The sequence below is a fragment of the Lithobates pipiens genome, unplaced genomic scaffold (genome assembly GCF_037356315.1).
Source record: "Lithobates pipiens isolate NorthernLeopardFrog02 unplaced genomic scaffold, aLitPip1_a1.2 Scaffold_8, whole genome shotgun sequence".
In the NCBI taxonomy this organism is placed as follows: Eukaryota; Metazoa; Chordata; class Amphibia; order Anura; family Ranidae; genus Lithobates; species Lithobates pipiens.
Window position 1 is genome coordinate 481,854,650 of NW_027507903.1, and position 24,254 is coordinate 481,878,903.

Below are 24,254 nucleotides of genomic sequence, written 5' to 3' on the forward strand. Positions count from 1 at the left end.
AATCCACAAGGCTGTGGGAGGTGCTGGCCCAGTGAGAAGTGAGTGTGGCTGTGCTACCGTAGTGAACTGCATGGGAAAGATGGATGACATGCCGCTCCCCCTTCCATTGCTCTTCTCTGCACTGTCCCGGCCAAGGTCCTTCTTTACCGAAGTTCACTACATGGGAGCTCGGTCGGATCTAACAGCCTTTCCCTACAACGATGTAATGGACCCCGGTAGAGAAGGGCTGATCTAAGGGCAAGTTTGGGCTACATAAAAATGGCCGCCCCCTGTATTCTCACGATATGAGGCATAAGACACGCCAATATTTAACCTCTCTTCGTTTTACTTGAAATAATAGAACACGTTTCGAATGTACTTACAAGACACACTTACCATCACTTAGAAATATTATAAAATGTACATTTTTACTAAGATTTATACGATAAAAAGTCTGGAGCACAACGTCCGGTGTTTCGTCAGGCCTGTGTTCGGAACAACTGCAGCCTGGAATTAGAGGGAGGTGCATGCTGGGAGTTGTAGTCTCCGATGACAGACAGCGCTGGTGACATTTGTTGCAGGGTTCTTGGTGACCGAGAGGAGCAGAAGAGGAACACTCAGGGAGGGTGCAGGTGTGCCATATCGGGGCCCACATTGGCAGTGCCCAGGGCAGGGGGTGTGGAAGTGAGCTCTAACGGGGTGCACACACTGTTAGTGGGCAACAGTGAAACTGTATCAGGGGGCCACACATTCTACATTGCTCAGGGCTGTGGGTTGAAAATGTGACAGGGAAATGCCCAGGTGAGGAAAGTGAAGCTGTATCAGGGGGGCACACATTATACATTGCCCAGGGCTGGGGGTTGAAGCTGTATCGGGGGGCACACATTGGAAGTGCCCAGGAGAGGAGAGCAATTATAGGAAGGTGGCAGAGTCAGCCTGTGCACAGGATATATTCATAAATCTGCATAGTGCCAGTATAGGGTAATGCCAGCTTCTAAACAGGGCAAAATATTACACTATATGCATATCTATATTGGGCATTACATAAAACAGTGCCAGGTTAAGAATAATATTAATCATGTATATTTAGTGTACAGTATAGCTGGTAACACTGGCATGTCGTACTGACCATTGTCTGGCATCTCAGTATTTTAAATGCCACTAGGCCTTCAAAGCTCCATAGACAGTACAGAGTGATATTAGTGTTGTACTCCTATTTTACTTCCTGCTCATTATTGGCCAGTGCCACGCTCCGATACAGGTTGGCATGTGGATAGTGCTGAGCCCATATAGGTGCAGAGTTGGCTGTTTGTAAGGTGTCCTCCTTTTAGGGTAGGATAGGTGTGATGGCAGCTTGGCCACAGATGTTTTGCAGGTTGGTGAAGAAGAGATTATCCTGCTTGGCACAGGGGATTTCACCATCAGGAGTGCTGGCAGCACACAGGGGACTGACATCATCATATGTCCATGTAAGTATCCCTACGACACATTTTGGAAAATTAGGGTCAAGTGTTTGTATAAAAGTCAGTTTGCAGCCGTTGGTTGGAAAACTAAAGCTGGCATCCAATTGGGAACTTTGGGCAACGCTGTGATTGGCTAAGTATTCCCAAAAAGCCTCTGCAATTTTTGTTAAACTTTTTTTCTCGGAGCGAAACCTTTATAAAAGTTGGATATGTCATTTCTCCCTTCTCTTGTCTCCCAGAGGTCACCCACCTTTGGTCTCCTCTTCGACATCGATGGTGTGTTGGTGAGAGGCCGGAATCCCATCCCTGGGGCGGCAGAGGCATTTAGGAGATTGCTGGGCAGAGATGGACGGCTGGCAGTACCCGTGGTCTTTGTAACCAATGCTGGCAATTGCCTACGCCAGGAGAGAGCGAAGGAGCTGAGCCGAGTCCTGGGGATCGAGGTGAGCAATACAGCAAAATGGATGAGTGAAACCGCTATTACTGTCCAGGACACACCCCTACTGTCTTAATGCTTTAAGTTAGCCACATGTTGCAATTTGATTGTACAGTCTCATTTAGTAGTGTGAGGGCCTGTTGGTAGACTGAAAAGACACTGTAATGTGTGTCACCAGCTTTAAAAGACAGTTTATTTGCCCTAATGGAAGTTAATATACAGTGCCTTGCGAAAGTATTCGGCCCCCTTGAACTTTTCAACCTTTTGCCACATTTCAGGCTTCAAACATAAAGATATAAAATTTTTATTTTTTGTGAAGAATCACCAACAAGTGGGACACAATTGTGAAGTGGAACGAAATCTATTGGATTTTTGAAACTTTTTTTAACTAATAAAAAAATGAAAAGTGGGGCGTGCAAAATTATTCGGCCCCCTTGCGTTAATACTTTGTAGAGCCACCTTTTGCTGCGATTACAGCTGCAAGTCGCTTGGGGTATGTCTCTATCAGTTTTGCACATCGAGAGACTGAAAATTCTTGCCCATTCTTCCTTGCAAAACAGCTCAAGCTCAGTGAGGTTGGATGGAGAGCGTTTGTGAACAGCAGTTTTCAGCTCTTTCCACAGATTCTCAATTGGATTCAGGTCTGGACTTTGACTTGGCCATTCTAACACCTGGATACGTTTATTTGTGAACCATTCCTTTGTAGATTTTGCTGTATGTTTGGGATCGTCTTGTTGGAAGATAAATCTCCGTCCCAGTTTCAGGTCTTTTGCAGACTCCAACAGGTTTTCATCCAGAATGGTCCTGTATTTGGCTGCATCCATCTTCCCCTCAATTTTAACCATCTTCCCCCCTGCTGAAGAAAAGCAGGCCCAAACCATGATGCTGCCACCACCATGTTTGACAGTGGGGATGGTGTGTTGAGGGTGATGAGCTGTGTTGCTTTACGCCAAACATAGCGTTTTGCATTGTGGGCAAAAAGTTCTATTTTGGTTTCATCTGACCAGAGCACATTTGGTGTGTCTCCCAGGTGGCTTGTGGCAAACTTTAGACAAAACTTTTTATGGATATCTTTGAGAAATGGCTTTCTTCTTGCCACTCTTCCATAAAGGCCAGATTTGTGCAGTGTACGACTGATTGTTGTCCTATGGACAGACTCTCCCACCTCAGCTGTAGTTCTCTGCAGTTCATCCAGAGTGATCATGGGCCTCTTGGCTGCATCTCTGATCAGTCTTCTCCTTGTCTGAGCTGAAAGTTTAGAGGGACGGGCAGGTCTTGGTAGATTTGCAGTGGTCTGATACTCCTTCCATTTCAAAATGATCGCTTGCACAGTGCTCCTTGGGATGTTTAAAGCTTGGGAAATCTTTTTGTATCTAAATCCTGCTTTAAACTTCTCCACAACAGTATTACGGACCTGCCTGGTGTGTTCCTTGGTCTTCATGATGCTCTCTGCGCTTTCAACAGAACCCTGAGACTATCACAGAGCAGGTGCATTTATACAGAGACTTGATTACACACAGGTGGATTCTATTTATCACCATCAGTCATTTAGGACAACATTGGATCATTCAGAGATCCTCGCTGAACTTCTGGAGTGAGTTTGCTGCACTGAAAGTAAAGGGGCCGAGTAATTTTGCACGCACCACTTTTCAGTTTTTTATTTGCTAAAAAAGTTTAAATTATCCAATAGATTTCGTTCCACTTCACAATTGTGTCCCACTTGTTGGTGATTCTTCACAAAAAATAAAAATGTTATATCTTTATGTTTGAAGCCTGAAATGTGGCAAAAAGTTGAAAAGTTCAAGGGGGCCAAATACTTTCGCAAGGCACTGTATATTTCCCATGCAGACTGGAAGCCAAACTGAGCAGGGCTTTCCAAGTGCCTGGGTGAACCCCAGTCGCCAGACCTGAGTTCAGGGGAAGGCCCTTGAAGTATAACTAAGTCCTAATTTTATCTTTCTCAATTATGTTAGTGTATTGTTTGTTTTTCTTTTTAATTCTTCAATACCTACCTTTTTGGGTTTATAAATTCAGTGCTGATCCCATGCAAAACACTCCCCTTGGCCTCTTCTGGTTCTAGTACCCAGGTGCACAAACCCTCTCCAAAAACATTGATGCCCCACAATGCCTTGTGCTCCCTATGGACTTCGATCTATGAGTACTGGAGCATTGTAGGCAGACAACTTTGCCGCTGCATAAGGAGTCACTCCGAGAGCTGAAATCTGCAATATGGCAAGATCACCAGGAGAAATACGGTGAGAATTGCAGAAAGAAGGGGAAAGCAGTGACACTATTGGAACACGTAGAGGGTTAGCTACTATTTTATTTATATGTACTTTAACCCTTATGGACACCAACCAGACTAACTTGGAACCTATACAGGGCTTAAAGCTGAAGTGTAATCCATTTATATGTTGCCTTCTCTTCTCCAGCCCCCCCCCCCCCCCCCATTAACATTCTATTCAGTATTTTAAATAAAACCTTTTAATTACATACTTTGTTTTAGTCCCCATGACATAATCTCTGGGTCTTTGTGATTCTCTTTGCAAAGCTGGTGGGAGAAGGGGGCAGGGTGCTGTACATAGCATCCTGAAACCAGCACAGCACTCTGTCTCAGTACTCCTTCCAAGAGCCCCCTTGGAGGAGTTATGCCTATATTAAAATGCCTTCATAGGATGACATGGGTATAGAGGAGTAGATATTCCTAAGCAGGCTGCATTTGCATGCAGTTTGCCATGTAAACGCCCACATGTAATGTTGAGCCTCCATGATTGAAAGAACTGAATTCCAGTGAATGAAAGGGGTGACACGGGGAGAGTCAGGCTGGAGAGATAAGAGCTAGATGATGCTGGACTTCCTCCAGCCCTGATGAGGCAGAATACATCTGTCTTGCTGCAGCTTCTAATGTACCTTGTGAGAAACTCACAGTGTGCAGTGAAATCAAAGTAAGCAATTTCAGGAGAGGAGCCTGTGAAGGGCAGGGAAGGTAAGTATGTTCTGCTGGGTAGGGCAAATGTTTAGTGATAGATTAATTAAGTAAATTACTCCTGCGCTACCACACCCTTATTGTATATAAATAATATCAATTTAATGTGCACAGCTGCTGCTACCACCTAACTGTGTTCCCACGTGTGTTACTTGATACATTAAAAATAGAGTAAACCGTTTGTTTCTTTAGCCTAACAAATTATCAATAAATTATAAAGTGACTCAAATAAAATTGTGGTTGTGCATAATTGCAAACATTTACATGCATTAATCAACATACACATATTCTACAGATAAATCAATGACATAAATGCACAATGATATAAATCAACAATTATATTGTGCATTAATAATACACATCAAACATTACTAGTGTTATATACATGCTCTAAAGTCCATATAATATCACCAATCCAATAATGCCTCTGTTTCTTAACAGAGACACTATTGGATTGCTGATAATATATGGACTTTAGAGCGTCTCTGCAACACTAGTAATGTTTTATGTGTATTTTTAACACACAATATAATTGTTGATTTATATTGCTGTGCATTTATATTATTCATTTGTCTGTGAATTATGTGGATGGTGATTCATGCATGTAAATGTTTGCAATAACGCACAACCACAATTTTATTTGAGTCACTTTATAATTAACTGGTCATTTGTTAAGGAAAAGGAGCAGCGCTTCACTATATTCTTTTATATATGTATTTTTGTGAACCTGTTGCTTTGTTCTATACAGAGTGGGTAGCATTAATATGCTAATATTTTCTGTTTCTTCAGGTGTCCCATGATCAGGTCATCCTTTCCCACAGTCCTTTTCGAATGTTCCATCAGTTCCATGACAAGAGGGTCCTGGTGTCTGGTCAGGGACCAGTGGAAGAGATTGCCAAGGAGTATCCTTTTACATGCCTAGGTGTCACTAGAACAGGAATGGATGGGAAGTCTTCCAAATCTGTTCTTGTGATTACTGTCTAAGCCCACGTACACACGGTCAGAGATTTTGCCAACCAAATCCGTCGGATTTTGCCCGACGGATTGTGTCCGAAACTGTTGCATACACACGGTTGGGCCAAGTTGGCGAAAAATCCGATCTTTCAGAACGTGATTTCGTTACGATGGGTCTACATTCAGGCTAGTAGCCAATAGCTTTGATGTAGGAATTTGATCTGAGCATGCGTGGCACTTGGTCCGATCAAAATGCTCTACACATGATCGGATTAGGTCCGTCCGGCCCAGTTGGTCGGGAAATATTTCCAACATGTTGGAAAATTGGGTCGGACGGAGATTCGGACGGAATCAGTCCGATGCATACCACACACAGTCGGATTATCTGACAACACGGTCCGATAAGACTCATTGCGACAGATTCTCCGACCGTGTGTACAAGGGCTTAGAGTAATCATTTGCTGTCAAGTCTTCAGGACTTGAGAGACAGTATAAAAATTCAACAGAGTTTCCAACCCTTTCCTACTCAATCCAAAACTAACGTTTTTATCAGAATTTCTACTTTCATTTTTTTTATCTATTAAGCATTCTGCCCATTATTCTCCTTGTGCAGCAGTTTAGCAAAATGCTTTTTTAATCCTTTGTAACCTCTATGTTTCCTTGACACGGTAAAGCCTAGGCTTCCGGCACACAGTCACAATTGAAGATGTCAGAAGGGCTTTTCCACTACTGGATATGGTGGATGAAAGTCGCAGGCCTAAGAATCTGGTGAGTGCTGGTAATGAAAACTGTTGTGTTGCTGTTAATGTGCAGATAGTAAACAAGAGCTCCTTGAAAGCATGTTATATGACACAGTGCTTCTCCTTTGTGTTATTTGGACCCCTGTAACACCTAAAAAACCTGGCTGATCCTGCCAGTTTCTCCCCGCCCCTATGTAAACTGACCACGGTAATCATATCTGCTGAGCCCTAACACGTGGTCAGTTTGTGTGCCTCCATCAGCCGCAGCCCTGCTGTCTCTCTTCTCTGCTCTTGTGTCCTCCTCCCCCCTTCCCTCCCTGCTTCTCGGCTCCTGTGTCAGGGTCCGCCCCGTCCCTGCTGCTGTAATAACATGATTTATTGTTTATAATCTACTGTGTCTTATAATGATATGTCCCGCTGTGTGTGTGCTGTATAAAAAAAAAGGTGTATATACATTATCTGTGAGTGCTGATCAGCGGTCACGTGATGCCCCACATCTCTCCTTCTCTCGCCTCTCCCTCCCCCCCTTCAAGGAATCTAGGCCCCTCCTGCCACATCTGTGAGATGGGGAGAGGAGAGATGCGGCGTGTCACGTGTCCGTTGATCAGCGCTCACAGAAGGTATATACAGCTTTTTTTTTTTTTTTTTTATATAACACATACACAGTGGGACATAATATAAGGCAGAGAGGATTATATAAAGTACATGATGTGGGTTAACAAACCCTTTAATAGTCAGCTACCACTCCTTCACTGTCCAGGAGCAGGCTGAAGGTGGAGCTTAGACACCTTTGTATTCTTCCGTGCACACCTAATGCATTGTCAATTTTAGATATTATTAAAAAGCAAAGTATTGCAGTCACAGGTTTTTCACTGAAGCAACGCTCGACACAAAAAGGGTTAAATGGCGCAAATGGCAAGGGTCAGAAAGAAACCAAGACTGTGTAAAACAAAAAAAGGCACAAATCATACATCTAGTGCAATAAATGTTATAAATATTTATAAATATAGTTATAAATATTTAATGATGATAAAAACAGGTATTGCACTCTCAATTTATACATTTCAAAGGCAGTTCTCTCAAAGTCAAAAGGAGGTGATGGTCCAAGTCAATGGTCAAACTAATTCCTAAAGCACTTTAGCACTTCTTCCAGTGCAAAGATCTCCAAAGAGTGAAGGACCTGCCAGAGTATTTGTGTCTACTTCTGGGTAGGGTTAGCGGTTAGCCTGGCAAATCTTACCCAGAAGTAAGTGCTTAGGCTAGTCTTGCAGTGCAAGGATGCTGCTCCCATCCACACTCTGGATGTGTATATATATGTTTGTATATATTTATATGCACACACGCAAAAGTTTTAGGCAGTGTGAACAAACGCTGTAAAATAAGAATGCTTTCAGAAAAAGCAGTGTTAATAGTTTATTTTTATCACTTAAAGCAGAATTCCATCCAGGAATGGAACTTCTGCGGATCGGAATACTCCCCGCCCCCCCCCCCCCTTCAGTGCCACAATTGCCACCTTTCAGGGGGAGGGGAGAGCGGATACCTGTCATATTCCAGGTACCTGCTCCCACTTCTAGAAATCCAAATCAAATTGATATTTGGTGTTGCCACCCTTTGCCTTCAAACCAGCATACATTCTTCAGGGTACACTTGCACACAGTTTTTGAAGGAAGGTAGGTTGTTCCACACATCTTGGAGAATTAACCACAGACCTTCTGCGGATATAGGCTGCCTCAGATCCTTTTGTCTCTTTGTGTAATCCCAGACAGGCTTGATGGTGTTGACATCAGGGCTCTGTGGGAGCCAAAACATCACTTCCAGGACTCTTTGTTCTTAACATTAAAGATAGTTCTTAATGACATTGGTTGTATGTTTGGGGTTGCTGTCCTGCTAAAGAATACATGTGGGGCCAATCGCACATCTCCCTGATGGCATGGCATGATGAAAAGTATCTGCCTGTATTTCTCAGCTATGAGGACACATTGATCCTGACAAAATCTCCAACTCCATTTGTAGAAGGGCAGCCCCAGATTTGCAAGGAACCTCCATCATATGTCACTGTTGTCTGCAGACATGCATATTATCATATCGCTCTTCAGCCTTTTGCGAAAAAAAAATGCCTTTTGCTACAGCTAAATATTTCAAATTTCGTCTCATCAGTCTAGAGTACCTGCTGCCATTTTTCTGCACCCCAGTTCCTATGTTTTCATGCATAGTTGAGTCCTTTAGTCTTGTTTCCATGTCAGAGGTATGGATTTTTGTCTGCACTTCCATGAATACCACTTCTGGATGGACTTCTCTGGACATTAGATGGGTGTACCCAGGTCCCATTGGTTTCTGTCAGTTCTGTGGTGAAGGGAAGTAAGCATGATGTGTCTTTCATCTGCTGTATTAAGTTTCCTTGGTCAACCAGGATCAATGATGTCCTCAATGCTGAGAAATCCAGGCAGATAATTATCCATCATGTCATACCATCAGGGATGTAGTTGACCCCAAATATATGACACAACAGGACAACAACCCCACACATACAGCCAATGTAATTAAGAACTATCTTCAGTGTAAAGATGAACAAGGAGTTCTGGAGGTGATGGTTTGGCCCCCACAGAGCCCTGATCTCAGCATCATCGAGTCTGTGGGATTACATGAGTAGACAGAAGATTTTGAGGCAGCCTGCATCCACAGACGATCTGTGGTTAGTTCTCCAAGATGTTTGGAAAACCTACCTGCCAAATTCCTTAAAAAACTGGGTGCAAGTGTACCTAGATTAATTTATGCTCTTCTGAAGGCAAAAGCTGGTTGCAACAGACGTTGAATTGATTTGGATTTCTCTCCTGTTCATTTACTTTCCATTTTGTTAATTGATAAAATAAGTTATTAACACTTCTATTTTTTGAAAGTATTCTTAAAGTTTAACTAAAGACAAAACATTTTATTTTAGTTTTGGATGGAGTGGAGAGGAATATAAACATCTGTCAGTTTGTATTGCTGTCTGTGCCCCCATTTAGGAAATTCACCCTCTCTATTTGTTCTGATGACTATGATTATTGAAAGTGATAGTAAAAGAAAATCTCAAATATTGGGTTGTCCCCAGAAAAGTAATGTAGGGGAAATCTTCCAATGGTGATCTGGAGGTCCCCAAGGAATTCCCTTAATTTGCAGGGATTTCCTCTCACTTCCTGTTTGGCTATGGGACAGGAAGTGAAGGGAAATATCTGCAACAGGACACAGATGGCGGAAAAAAATTTGACAGAGGTTATATTCAAGATAAAAATAAATAAAAAATTAACAGCATTTTTACACACCTGCCTAATTTGTTTGCACAGTAGTGTTTGGGTGGTGTGTGCTTGTGTACATATATATATGTATGTTTTTTATATATATATTTATAAAATTTGTATTTTCATTTGCACATGAGCATCCTGGGTTTATGATTTGACTCATTACAGATGCCAAATTTCTCTTTTTGTAGGTTCCGTCCCCTCTCTTGGCTTTCCCTACTGTAGAAGGTGAGAACTGAGTTTACTTACTATTGTCTATGAATGGCCTTTGTACATTGCCCACCAGAGATGAAGCTGTCTTGATTTTCACTAACCATCACCAGAGTACCTTGTAAGCTTTTGAAAGTAATAAGTCTGTCGCTTCTTTAACAGATGCATGCCAGCAAATCTCTGAGATTGAAGCTACGTCTGTCAGATTGTTTGTTAACACACTGCAAAATTTCCTGTCTGTATCCAGCACATGGGATGAAGCTGACCATTAAAACCATCTGTGTCTTTGCAGCCATCGTTCTGTTGGGGGAGCCAGTGCGCTGGGAGACCAGCCTGCAGCTTATCCTGGATGTCTTGCTGAGTTCTGGCAGGCCGACCGAGTGGCAGAAGCAGCCGCCATACCCACACATTCCTGTGTTGGCGTGCAACATGGATCTTCTCTGGATGGCGGAGGCAAAAATGCCCAGGTGAGCAGGTATTTTATACACACAGCAGTATCATTCCCCTGGATCTATAGAACCATAGGCTCAGAAAAAGGGAGTCTTAAAGTGGTTGTGAACCCCATTCACGAAATATGACCTATGCACATAAATCTGTGGTGAAGGGTGTGGTCCCTCGGGCTACCAAGTGAATAAATAAAATAATAGTAAATAAAAAGGTGAAAAGCTGCTGCTGGACCTAAAGTGCACAAGAGTAAATATAGGTAGAAGTGATCAGCGCAACTTCCTAAATCATGAACAGTGTACATAATTAATCAATAATGTGCTAAAACAGTTAAACACGTTTGACAATGGAATCAGTAATAAAAGTCCAAAATATCAGGTGTGTTGAAGCGATTCTTCTAAGACATATAAACAAATTCTTCTGAACGCAATCACCGTGGCTTCACAATAGCTTAATGCTCCCAGAGCTCTTACCCCAGTAAGAAGTATAAGCAGCCTTCTTGATCTCCTATAGTGAAGACTGGCTTACAGCTCCAAATCTCCAATTTCCAGGCGTGTTGAAGGTTTTCCCTTCGGGGGTCCCAATTACACGATCATCTCAAGGTTCCGAATATTATATAAGAACAAAGAATTGGCCTCCCATAGTGTAAAACGTATAAACAGTACCAATTTATTCAAAAGCCAAAGGATATAAATCCACTTGCAAACCCAGTTATTACCATGTAAAGCTGTGATAGGAGCCCATCAGGCCTTCCCGCTAAAGGCTGCCCGCAGAAAACTTCAGGAGGGGGCAGAGATAAGACCGGTTACCCTGCACAAGGAGAGAGCTCAGCAGTGACTGGTCTTCATTACAGGAGACTCCTGCACAGAGTTAACGTTTCTCACTGTATTACTGCTGAAATCTCGAAGAAATACACAAAGCACATCAATATTCAAGTAAGAATTCGCATGACAAATGTGTTAGTTGAAGCGGACCTTTCCCCCTATTTCACCAAAAATTGCATCAGCAAAACATCTTACGTTCATTAGCTAAACAAAAATTTTTTTGCTTTTACTTGCAATGACTGTTTTTCTACTACCTGATTTCTGGAAGCACTGGCAATGTAACTCTAGCCTCACAGATGCATCCTGGGAAGGCTACATAACCAGGGTCTGCTCCCTCTGATGATGTACACTGTCGCTTGTTTCTGGAGGGAGACTCAGATTCATCTGCCCTTAGTAAAAATGGCTACTATGGGAAGAATGGGGAAGAAAGGAAAAAAGACAGAGAATAAAAATCAATTATCTGTGTATATATATCTCGATCGTCTCTCGGGTGCTGCCGCCGCCATCTTGGGTATGGGACTCAGGAAGTGGAGCCTTGCGGCTTCATCCGTGTGTTTCCCAGCAGACAGCGGGGGACCCGCGGGAAGTAGCGTAAATATCCGCAGATTCTGCGGATATCTATGCCGGAAGTGGGTGCAGATACCTGTACTGTACAGGTATCTGCACCCCCCTCCCCCCTGAAAGGTGCCAATTGTGGCGCCGGAGGGGGGGGAGGGTTCCAATGAGCGGAAGTTCCACTTTAGGGTGGAGCTCCGCTGGAAGGATTCTGGATTCCAAATCATGAGCAAGGCCTTCTCAGAAGAGGCTGCACAGATGCCATCTTAAAGAAAGCAAGAAGGGGCAGGAGGCAGAAAATACAAATGCTGCTTTTTGGTTTGACAGGAAGGAATCTTTAGTCTCTTGTAGCCCCATATATGATCTGTCCTCATTTGTCCTGTTCAGGTTCGGCCATGGGACGTTCTTGGTGTGCCTGGAGACTTTGTACCGTAAAATCACTGGGAAGGAGCTACATTACGAGGCCCTGATTGGCAAACCCAGCATGGTGACGTACAGCTTCGCAGAGCAGCTGATTATGAGCCAGGCAAGAGAGCGTGGCTGGGACACTCCAATACAGACCTTGTATGCTGTCGGGTGAGTGGTTACACTTTATACAACAGGGAAGAACTGTGAGCCCCAAGCATGACCTCTTAGAACCCACCACTGTCACATGGAAGGAGTTCACATACTCCCCCAAAGCCCAAAACACCAATGAGGTACTGGGTATAACCTCCTGCCGTCTGACTGCTATGGTCTTGCAACTGATCTCTGGGCTGGAACTCTGTCATTTGACAGATGATGTGACATAACGCTGGCAAGGCGAGTATCAGGGGGCTTTAGGGGAGTTGCATGTTCTTCCAATTCCTGGAAGTTCCAGTTTTTATGGAGCTTCTGTGCAGAACAATACTGGAAAGGTGGCTACAGGAGGTTTAAACTGCCTGCTCTAAAGCAAACTTGTTATTATTTTTATATTACAATTATTAGCAATGATTACACGGGAGAGTGAAATCGACTCTCTGTGGGTTGCGTGTGTGTGGCATGTCTTTTATTCCCATGTTTCTAAAATAAAGGAGCTGTTTTTATTTTCTGGAAGTGGCGCCATCTTCTTCTCTTCCACTTGCATGGATGGGGTTTGCGGACCCAGGCAGGCACCCAGTATTTTCCTCTGGCAGCTGAGGATCTCACAGGGAAGCCTCTGGAGCGGTGCTCATCCCATTTGCCTTTCCCTTGTTATTTACTTTCTTCACCACAAAAGATCAGTCGCACACCAATGATCTCAGTGTTTCTATACAACTTTTTATTCCAGAAACCATACACAGATAAGTACCATCTAGGAACCTCCATGTGCTGATGTTTTTCACCTGGGAATGGGCTTAATTGCAGGTTTTATGATTAAGCCTGTTAAAGAGGAAGTAAATCCTGATGGGTTTACTTCCTCTTTCATTCCCTGCAAAGGCAAAGCATAATGGACTACTATGCATCGCATAGTAGTCCATTATGTGTCACTTACCTGACACAGGAGCCAGCAAAGTCACCGCTGTCCCCTGTAGTCCGGCGCATCCATCTTCTTGGTGGGGTCTCGCAGCTCCGCCACTGTCATTCGGCGAAGCCGCAATGACGTCACTCCCACGCATGCGCACGGGAGCCGACACGCGCGGCATCATTGTCGTTGACGATGCCCCCCTCAGTGCGCATGCACCGTAGACAGAGGTGCCTGTCTTTGGGCAAATATCTCCTAAACCGTATAGGTTTAGGAGATATTTCTTGGACCTACAGGTAAGCCTTAATCTAGGCTTACCTGTAGGTCAAAGTGTGTTGTAAGGGTTTACAACCACTTTAATGGCTGAAACATGTCAGAGTGGGGAGGTTCCCAGACAGTGCTTTTTGTGCATGGTTTTCATATTAATATAGTTATATATAAATGCTGAGATCATCTGTCCTGGTTCTTTGCTGTAATGTATGTACGGGGAGCATGGACAAGCTCTATCCGATGACTACAATTTTTCAGATGCCAAGAACCAAGTGAGCGTGGGAATGTCAACCTTTTTTTTTGCTGTCACTTGTTATTTACTTTACATTGGACAGAGTAAAGGCTCTTTTTGACAAGGACTGCACAATGTCATTTTTTTTATCGAAGTGTAGAAAACAAACTTGTTTTATGTAGTTTGTTTTTATATGTACATGGGACAATATTTAATGTCCACTGCTTTCTTCCTGCTGATCTTCACTTGAATTTTGCCTACGCAGAAAGCGGTTGATGAAACTCTCAGATATGATGTGATTTAGTGATGCTGATGTGGTCTTTAATAATTTGTGTATGGTCTAATTACTTTACTTTAGAGTAGATTTAAACTCAATAAAGTAGATGTAAATGATTAAATTCTCATATAATCTTTATAGAGGAGTACCAGTCATTTTTGTATTTATTAAAAGTTAGTAGCAACAAAAAGTGTAGCTGCTGACTTTTAATAAATGCACAATCACCTGTCCCAGGATTCAGCGATCTCCTCTCCCTGTCCTCTCCTTGTCCTCTCACCGGCGCTGGCATTTCAACTGTGGGCACCTGAATGGTACAGCTTGCTGCTTTACAACAAGGTGCGCACTGCTCATGTGTGAGTTGTGCTGCATCTGCTGAATGGTAAGGAAGTCTTCCGGGACCTGTGACATGTCCCAGAAGACTGCAGGGAGGGAAAGGGAGAAGAAAACGTCCGTTCGAAATGACTAGGCGATCCGAGCAAAAGTGGGAGCAGGTACCTGTCAACACTAGGTAAACGCTCTGCCCCCCAAAATAAATTACATGCCAAATTTTAATGAAATGCTTAAAGCAGAACTCCCCCTTTTGGGTGGAGCTCCACTTTAATATATTAATTCCATTTCAAAAGTCACGTACAATATTTTGAAATCTGCAACTTTCAATAAAATAATCCCTGAAGATCCTTGTTTAGGCACTTTCTATTATAGGGTGACAATGCTAATTTCCTATCGCCCAGTTATGCTCCAGCTCAGGGTGGTCCTCCGTGGATGGGGAGAAAAATGAAAGAGAGGGGTCTCCCATAGTGGAAAACCTTTATTTATCAAATTTAAAATACAAATGAGATCCACTCACATGTTAAGGTGCCTGATTCCTGGTACCCGGTGTGATCAGCATGTGTATATGAGGGGTATTCAGTTGAAAATTTCATGCAGACACTGATATTGCAGTGTGGCTCGATCCCCTGTAGTAATTCCGGGTGGATGTATGGTCGGTATGATGCGACCAAGCCTAAGTGCGTTTCAGCAAATGAGAGTGGCTGTCATCAGGAAGCTTTTCATCAGCTTTTGCTGCTGTCAATCAAATACAATGATGTGCGAGCCGGGGGATGGGCCGAGTCCTGCTGCCTGTGTCAATGGACACAGCGGCAGGACTCAGCAGCATGCCTGCACAAGTGCCTTCATGGAAAGCGGTTCTCCGTGGGGCATCCGAGAAGAGGAGGATCGGGACCCTCTGTGCAAAACCCTTGCACAGAGGAGGTAAGTTTTACATGTTTGTTTAAAAAAGACAAACCTTTACAACCCCTTCATTTACCCTAATCAGCTCTATTTAACTCATTCTTCCCCGTCTCCCCAAACAATTATTTTTCTGGTGATATTTTATTTCTATTTTTCTAATCATTAATATTTTTTTTGTAATTCTTTTATTTAATACTGGAAGAAATAACAGGCACATGGACAACAATAATAAAACATACAGAATTTCAAACATACAGCTTACAGTATCACTCAGGTGGGATATACATAGAGACCACCCCCAATACAGGCTTAAACTAAACAAGAAAACATTCCCAAACCGGGGGCTAGAGTCCCTTCTCCAGACCTCCAACACCAATTAGGCAAACCAATCCCACCCAGGTGAGCAGTAATCATCGCATGGCCATGCATTACAGCGAGATGGACAAATTTTTGTTGTGTTATAAAGAAAGGGAAGAGGAGGGAGATGGGCGATGAGCCGGGCCCCAGGCGGACAGAGCATACACTCGTTGAAAACTGGTCATTCGCAGGGAAGCCCACAACCCACCGCTGCCCGCCAGGGCTAACCGGCAGGATCTAATCATGAAAGATAAAGGGCTGAGGAAGCGAAACGGTAAGGGGGAAGGGGAGTACGGAAGGAAGGGACTACAGGGGGAGACAGGGAGGAAGGAGAGCCAGGGAGAAAGAAGGGGGATCAGAACAGAGAGACAGACCAAGTAGAAGAAACACAGAAAAGGCTCCAGGCGAGCGAAAGCGAGGAAGGTTAACAGAAAAGAGCAAAACAGGGACTGTGAGCGCCACCAGACCGCAGGGGGGGGGGGAGGGGGGCCGAAGCCAGCAGACAGAGACCCTCTCTCAACGGGCATTTGAAGCTACCACCCGAAGGTAAGCCTCAGTGTAGGTGAAATGATTCCAAGGTCTCCAAGTCTCACGAAAGGCCTCCTCCCTATTATGAAGCGTCGCTGTGAGGTCTGCCATATCTCTTAATTCGTTCACTTTAGAGAACCATAGAGCCATAGCCGGTGGGTTCTCCGATCTCCAGCACAAAGGGATACAGGCCTTCGCCGCGTTCAGCAGCTGAATAGTCAACGAGTTCCTATACTTTTTAATGGATCGGTCCGACAGGTGCAGCAGGCAGGCCACAGGGTTCCCCTCCAGAGAGACACCAGTCAGACGACAGATCGTTTCGGTCACCCCGCGCCAGAAGGGTACCAGCTTGGGACAGGCCCAGAAAACGCGCAGCATCGTTCCCTCCGCCTCCCTACAACGCCAGCAACATGCCGGCACCTGGTGGAAGATGCGGTGGAGGACGGATGGGACCCTATACCACCTAGTTGTGATCTTGTAGCACGTCTCCTGAACCCGTGTAGCCATAGAGGATTTCTGTGCAAAATGGAGAATTTTCTGCTGTTGATCTGGAGTAAAGTGGGTGCTGAGCTCCGCCTCCCACTTCACCACAAATGGGGGGACATACCCCTCAGCCGGACGAATCAGGGCAGAGTAAAGGAGCGAGAGGCAGTGCCGCACCGGTTCCCCCCGGTGACAGATACGCTCTAACTCCGTGAGGGGGCGAGAGATGCCCGGCGTCCGCAAACAGTTGCGCAAGAAATTCCTCAATTGCAGATCGCTCCAAAAGTCCAGTGGAGGGTCCGCTGCCCTGCCTCCGGGGTGAGTCGACCATCCGGGCCGATAAAGTCACATAGCCGCCGCCTGTCACCCATCTGCAGACGATGAAAGCAGGGATTCTGGAAGCCCGGTATAAAGTCCGGATTTCCCAGAATCGGCACCATGGGGGAGGGGACCGGGGACACCGGCGAGTTCCGAAAGGCCTCCCTCGTCACCCGCAGGGTGCCTCCCAATGTGGGATGATCCAGTATAGCCCTTGGCAAAGGCGCTGATGACCAGGGCCTGCTCCCGATCGTGTCCCCCGAGTCCTCCCTCTCCATGGCCACCCAATGCTTCGCCCCCTCATGACAATGCCAGTCCACCAGCCTGGACAGGTGAACTGCCCTGTAGTATGTCCTCACGTCTGGAAGATCAACTCCACCCCAGTGCTTAGGCAGATGCAGAAGCTGCAATCTAAGACGAGGTCTCCGGTGCGACCAAATAAAAGCACGGAATATGGAGTCTATCCGCTTGAAAAAGGTGGAAGGGAGGTAAATGGGCAATGCCTGCAACAGATACAAAATTTTCGGCAACAGAGTCATCTTAAGAGCACTGCACTGCACCGACCTCAAGCGGTCCACCAGAGGTACAAAATTGGCTGTATAGAGGGACGCCGGGTCAGGGGTAACCTCAACACCGAGGTAGCGGATATGACTGGTAGCCCACTTCAGCGTATAGGCCCCCCGTAGGTGCCGTGCCACCTCTCCCCCCACGGTGATGTTAAGGATGGAGGATTTAGCTAGATTAATTTGGAAAAGGGAGAGAGAACCGTACTCCGCCAAGGAGGACAGCAGGATAGGCAATGACGTAAGGGGATCCGTTAAAAAGAAAATTAGGTCATCTGCAAATGCGGCCACCTTGTGGGTACCCGACGCCTTCGCATAACCAGCAATGTCTGTATTTGACCGAATATGGCACAAAAAGGGTTCAAGAGACAGAATAAAAATCAATGGGGACAGGGGACAACCCTGTCGGGTGCCGTTCTTGATAGAGAAGTAGGGAGACCTCGTTTCATTAACCTTAACCACCGCAGTAGGGCTCAAATAAAGGGACAAAACCCAATGGAGCATGGAGTGGCACAGTCCTATATGTTCCAGGGTAGCTCTAATAAACGACCAGTCCACGCGGTCAAAAGCCTTCTCTGCGTCAGTTGACAGCAGGAGGAGGGCTCGCTTAGAGGTTCTGGCCGCGTGGACCAAGTTGAGAACTCAAATGGTGTTGTCCCGGGGTTCACGCCCCGGGACAAACCCGGCCTGCTCCCTATGAATGAGGCTAGGAATGTGCGGGAGCAGCCTGTTCGCCAGAATTCTGGCAAAGAGCTTCAGGTCCGAATTTAACAGAGCGATTGGACGGTAGTTTCCACAACACAGTGGATCCTTCCCCTCCTTCGGAATGAGGGAGATATGAGCTCTGAGGGAGTCCACCGGAAAGGAAGTGCCCTCGGCGAGAGAGTTGAGGGCAGTGACCAGGGGCTTCCCCAGTATCCCAAAGAAGGTCTTGTAATACGCCGGTGTGAAACCGTCGGGGCCCGGAGCCTTCCTAGGCCTAGACTCCGCCAGAGCCACCCCCAGCTCCTCAACCAAAATGGGTTCCTCCAGCTCAGCCCGTACTTCCCCCGGGAGGGAGGGCATACCCGAGGTAGCCAAATACGACCGAGGAGTCGTGCCCTCCGCTCCATGGGGGCCAGGCGCAGGGGGCCCTTTCAGATTGTAGAGGCCTTCATAGTAGGCCTGAAATTCGGCCGCTATACCTCTGACCTGCTCAATTTCTGACCAGACGCCGACTTAATATGGGGAATGTAGGTCTGGGTTCGCGGGCCCCTCAAGGCCCTCGCCAGCAAGGACCCCGGTTTGTTAGAGTACTCAAACATAGTCCGACGGGCCCAGGCCAGCTTTTAGTTAGTCTTCTGGAACAAAAGGGAGCGCAGTTCTTCACGAGCCTTAAGGAGATCCTGAAAAACCGCCCGTGCCAAGTGCGCCTTATGTCGATGGAGGTGGATACCACTGCAGGCAGATCCCTATACGACACCAATAAGTAGTCCAACCGGGAGTACGTATGGTGGACCTGCGAGAAAAAGGTATAATCTCTGGTTTGTGCGTGCAGCAACCGCCACGGGTCGACCAGGTGCAGCGCCTGGAGATCCATTTTCAGCCGTTTTAAGCGCGCATATTATAAGTGGGAAGCCCCCCTAGAGACATCAAGTGCTGGGTCCATGGCAAAGTTAAGGTCCCCGCCAAAAACCAGCAGCCCGTCCGCAAACTCCAGTAACTCAGGGATAAGAGTCTGCAAGAACTGCACATGGTCAGTGTTCGGAAAATACACGTTGGCAAAGGTAACCTGCCTACCAAACACCGTCCCCTTCAGAAAGATAAAACGGCCCTGTGTGTCCGCCCGTTGCGCCTCAAACAACCATGGAACAGATCTGGCTATCAAGATACTCACCCCCTTTGATTTGGAGATCGGAGAAACACTGTGATAGGCCCGGGGGAAGGCCCCATTGGTAAGTTTGGGTGTGCAACCCGCGCAAAAATGCTACCTGCGACCCACCCTTGCGCAGGTTCGTCAACAGCTGCGAGCGCTTCTCCGGGGTGTTGAGGCCCCGTACATTCAGGGAGGTGACCTTAAGGAGACCCATTCCACCTCACTGGAGACCAACGGCAAAGGAGCTCGCCAATCCCCAACCCACAGGCCCCCCCCCGCGGCACGGGAACAACCCACAGGAGCCCCAAAAGAGAGTGGGCAGAAAACACAGGGAAGAGGGGGGAGAGGAAGGGAAATAGGGGAGAAAAGAGGAGAAAGGGATCACCGGGAGCGGGACAGGAGAAAAGAGGGGGACAGGAAGAAAGAGAGTCTACGGTGATCGCTACTTAAACTTGTAGCCCTACGATTGGGCACACTAGGTGTCCACACCAGGGCCTATCCTAAAGTGGGGGGGGGGAAACGCTGGGATTCCCGAAGATGGACAATCGAGAAATCGTGGAGAGATAAAAATCAGGGACAGGAACATTGAAGATGCAGGAGACTAGCCAATGAGAACCAAGATCTAGAAAACTACACGGCAAACAAAACATTAATACATAAAAACATAACAGGTGTCAACACTGGCAGAACATATCATAACATAACATAATATAACCGGCCACCCATGACACTGTCCCGGGTCCCCACACTGGGACCGGAGACAGTGGAGCAGGAGCAACCCAAACAGGACATGAGGATTCCCATCATGGTCAGCAAGCTGGGGATGATCGGTAGGTCCGCACCCAAAGCATTATCAGTGTGGGGGGGGGTGACTCATAAAACTGCAAGCAGCGGCAGTAGGGGAGGGGGAGGGGCAAAAGGACCGGAGGGGGGCCACCCCCCGCATGAACCCCCCCACCCCTCACCCAGGACACAAACCCCCCCCCCCCCACAACACAGAAGAGCAACCCCACCCCCATCCAAACCACTAACCAGGGATACATGAAAAAAGGACAAGCAATATCAATTACAGTAACACCCCGCCGTTCATCACTGACACAGTCCTGGGAACCAAGGAATGTACTAAGTAGCACAGTAGCAATGAGGAAAAAGTTCAGCTGCTTACCCAACCCCGGACAGGGGCAGGATCAGTCCTCCGAAGCCAGTGGATGACGTCTAGTGTCCTCTCTGCTGGGCGCACGAGACCGGGGACGGCGCACTCGCTGCGGCCTTGGCAAAGGTGGTCCGAGCGCCTCCTGGGAAAGCAAATAGTCAAACCAGTTAGGGACTGAAACGGCTGGCCTACCAAGAAACCCAAAGAGGTTCGGCAACTGATCAGGAGAACGAAGAAAAAACTCTGCTCCCCTCCTCCGGACTATTAGATAAAAGGGGTGGCCCCATCGATAGGTAGCTTCGGCCATGCGGATCACCTCAAGAAGGGGGCGCATAAGACCCCGCAGGGCTCTCGTTTGCCTGGAGACATCCGGGTAGATCCTGATAAGAGCTCCATCAAAATCGAAAGGGCCCCTTTCCCAAGCGAGACGTAGGATTTCCTCCTTTACAGTGAAGAAGTGCACTCTGCAAAGTACGTCGCGGGGTAGGTCTGCTGCTCCTGGGTCCCTGGATGCTGACGGAGTCACTCTGGGGCCTGGGATCCGGTGGACCCGGTCTAGCTCCAGGTCAGTACCTGGGGGCTTCCCAAGGACCTGATTCAGTAAGGCCACCACCGTAGTACGTAGGTCAGGTCCCATAGTCGCCTCCGGGATGCCCCGGAGGCGCAGATTGTACCTCTGACTTCTGTTTTCGCTGTCATCTACACGAAGTTGCATTTCAATCAAGTGTCGCTGTAAGGCTTGCTGCCCGCTCTCGAGGGCGGCCAAGCGGTTTTCCGAGGAAGAGCTGGAGGTCTCCAGTGCGGTGACCCGTTCATCAACAGTGTCCACTTGTTGGCGCAGGTCGTGGAGCTCGCGAGACAGGGCATTGACTATGGAAGCAGCCATCTCCTGCAGGTCCTGCTTGGACGGCAGGCCTGCCACTAAGTCCCGCCAGGGGCCCCCCCCCCCAGCCCCCGTGCCCCCCCCCCCCCGCCTGTTAAACTGCAGGGAATGTCCAGGTTTGGAGAGGCCGGTAAAGCAGGGGAGGGGGCCAGGGAAGAAGATGCTTCAGCTCGAGGGGGGTTCGGGTGGGATGAAACTGCCCCCGCTGCACCACCCATCTCCTGCGGAGCGATACCTTGTGAGGATGAAAGACGCTGTGGCGCCATCTTGGCCGGTACGGCAGGGGAATCGAGCCTGTGCTGGCGAAGAAAGTAGTTGCTTATGCCGTGTCCTGATGGTGTCCCCGAGGCCCGCCGGTGCCTGCGCCCTTCTGGCATGTAGTTTCCACCTAATCATTAATATTTAAACTTTTATCTTAATTGTACAGTATAGGACACAGGAAACTTGTGAGTTATAGGCTAATACTTTCAGGCGAATGGACACTGGCAAGCTTTTGAGGACATGCCCCTCTGGGGCACCTCCCCCATAACCCTACCCTACTCCATAAGTTCTCCGTTTTTTTGCTAGTATCTAGAGGTGATGGACTTCTGCTTCCCAGAGAAATCAGAGTCACTAGTTATTTTTTTCTTCATTATTTTCTTTAAATTCTTCTATCAACCCTCACTGTTTTCTAATGCCCACACAAAAGCAGTGTATCCAGATTGGTGCAACCTCAGTAAAATCTTGGGAGCCATACCCAGACCCTACTCTGGGGATGGTCTGTAATGTTGCTTCGGGGACTGGATCCTCTGTGGGGTGCTCGCCTTAGCACCTGGTGCAACGCATTCAGCTCCAGGGCTGTGGTTCATTGCTATGGAACGCAATCCTTGAAGACCCCTTTGGGAGTATGCCCACTGTATCGGGTAGAGCCTGGACTTTTATATACTGCATCATGGACAGGTAAGACAGGGTCACCCAGTGTCTCTGACCATTACTGAAAAATGGGCTAAGTTTAGAATGTAATTACTTTACCTTGCAAACTTTTGAAACGTGGCACTAAAATTTAACCACTCAGCTCAGTCTCAGGTACATGAACAGGGGTTACATCACACCACCACTGGTCACAAACTTTAATGCCACTTCTGCTTAGAGCTCTTATAAGGTCTTCATGTGCTACCTCCAACCCTTTCGCCATAAAGATTTGTTGTAGGACAGCATACACCTGGGTTATCATGTACTTATTGCAGATATGTTTACTCTGGTTCTCACTCTCTACTCCATGAGTACCCCACAGGGGAATACCTTAAGTTGTACCTACAGTGGAGATCAGGTGAAGGGTAGCCAATTCTAAACTGCAGGCAAACATTCTTTCTGCTGCTGAAGACCTGCAAAACTCTCAAACTCAGAGTGACAATGTGTCCCTTGCACCAGAGCAGGATTTAACACAGATCTTGGCATCCTATTCTAGTTCTCTTTTAAGCAAGCAAAACCAGCCTACTTAAGAAAAGAAGAATTTTCAGCATCCACAGTACTGTGCAAAAGTTTTAGACAGGTGTGAAAAAATATTGTAAATGAAAAGTGCTTTCAGAAATTTAAGTGTTAATAGTTTATTTTTTATTAACCACTTGCTTACTGGGCACCTAAACCCCCCACCTGCCCAGACCAATTCTCAGCTTTTAGCGATGTCACTCTTTGAACTGCGCTGGACTAGGCCGAAGCTGCGGCCTCGCCTAAAAACTCCCGCCTGCAGCTCCCCAGGACCGGCGCTGACACCGCGCCGGTCCTCAGGAGCTGCGGGCTGGAGTTTTTAGGTGAGGCTTCGGCCTAGTCCGTGGCATCCGGCCCCAGATGCCACTGACTAGGCCAAAGCCGCGGCCTTGCCTAAAGACTCCTGCACGCAGCTCCTCAAGACCGGTACGTTGTCCATCAAAAAAAAAGAAAAAATTGAATCGTGAATCAAGTTTTTTTTTTTATTTTATTTTTTATTTATTTTTTTTTAAATCGCAAATTTTTTTTTTTTTGAAAATCGCCCAGCTCTATCCAAAACTAAAAAAAAGTTTTACCTTTTAGTTACATTTAAAAAAAAATGTAAAATCATTTTTGCAAGACAATGCCACCAAAAGCCTTGTTTGTCTCAAAAATTACATAAAACTGATATATGTATTAATTTTGTTATCATAACCACTTGCAGACCACATTTCCAAGATCTACTGCAGTAGAGCAGCCGCGCTGGGCTGGATCACGTGCATGTACGTGTCCACCACCCTGGCTGTGCTGCCATCCACCGCAGTAAAAGCTGATCAGTGGGTTCTGGCCAATGGTTTATGGCCAGAAGCCACCGATTGGCTGAGAGAATGACTACTGTCAGCAGCGATGTGCTGTTTTTTTTTTCTCCCTATAAAAACTGGTACATTGCTTAGAAAAACACATGCAGTAAATATTGTTAAGTACGCTAAAAAAACATAAAAAATAAACAAATGCAGCACTATGTGATATAGCACTCAATCAGGTGAAAAAAAATAATTTATAATTGCTGTGGGTAATGCGCGAGTGAATGTTGGACCAAGACCCCCCTGAGGAAGTTACGTGTCGCCATGCATAGGGGAGGGGCCAGGACAGGGGGAGGAGACAGTCACTTGCTCTCTGAGCTAGCTGCTGATTCACACAAGCCTCCAAACCATTTGGAGAGGATTTTAACATTGTATGTTTTCTATAGCCTGGTGCGCTGCAAGCACCCATAAAGTGTGAGTACCCTGATGTTTACCTACTATAAATTTCTATATTGAAACAATAAT

The 24,254-nt window shown here is 46.4% G+C and overlaps 1 protein-coding gene across 1 annotated transcript in view; it reads left to right on the plus strand.

Moving 5' to 3' along the window:
• Nucleotides 1-466: 466 nt before the first annotated feature.
• The window catches only part of HDHD5 (haloacid dehalogenase like hydrolase domain containing 5), a 30,672-nt gene continuing 6,884 nt past the window's right edge, over nucleotides 467-24,254 (plus strand). The window contains exons 1-7 of the mRNA XM_077468872.1: nucleotides 467-1,448; nucleotides 1,682-1,885; nucleotides 5,654-5,766; nucleotides 6,493-6,586; nucleotides 10,028-10,064; nucleotides 10,339-10,513; nucleotides 12,257-12,445. Of these exons, the coding sequence (XP_077324998.1) occupies nucleotides 1,326-1,448; nucleotides 1,682-1,885; nucleotides 5,654-5,766; nucleotides 6,493-6,586; nucleotides 10,028-10,064; nucleotides 10,339-10,513; nucleotides 12,257-12,445 (935 nt within the window). The 5' untranslated portion in view covers nucleotides 467-1,325. The remainder of the gene's footprint in view (nucleotides 1,449-1,681; nucleotides 1,886-5,653; nucleotides 5,767-6,492; nucleotides 6,587-10,027; nucleotides 10,065-10,338; nucleotides 10,514-12,256; nucleotides 12,446-24,254) is intronic.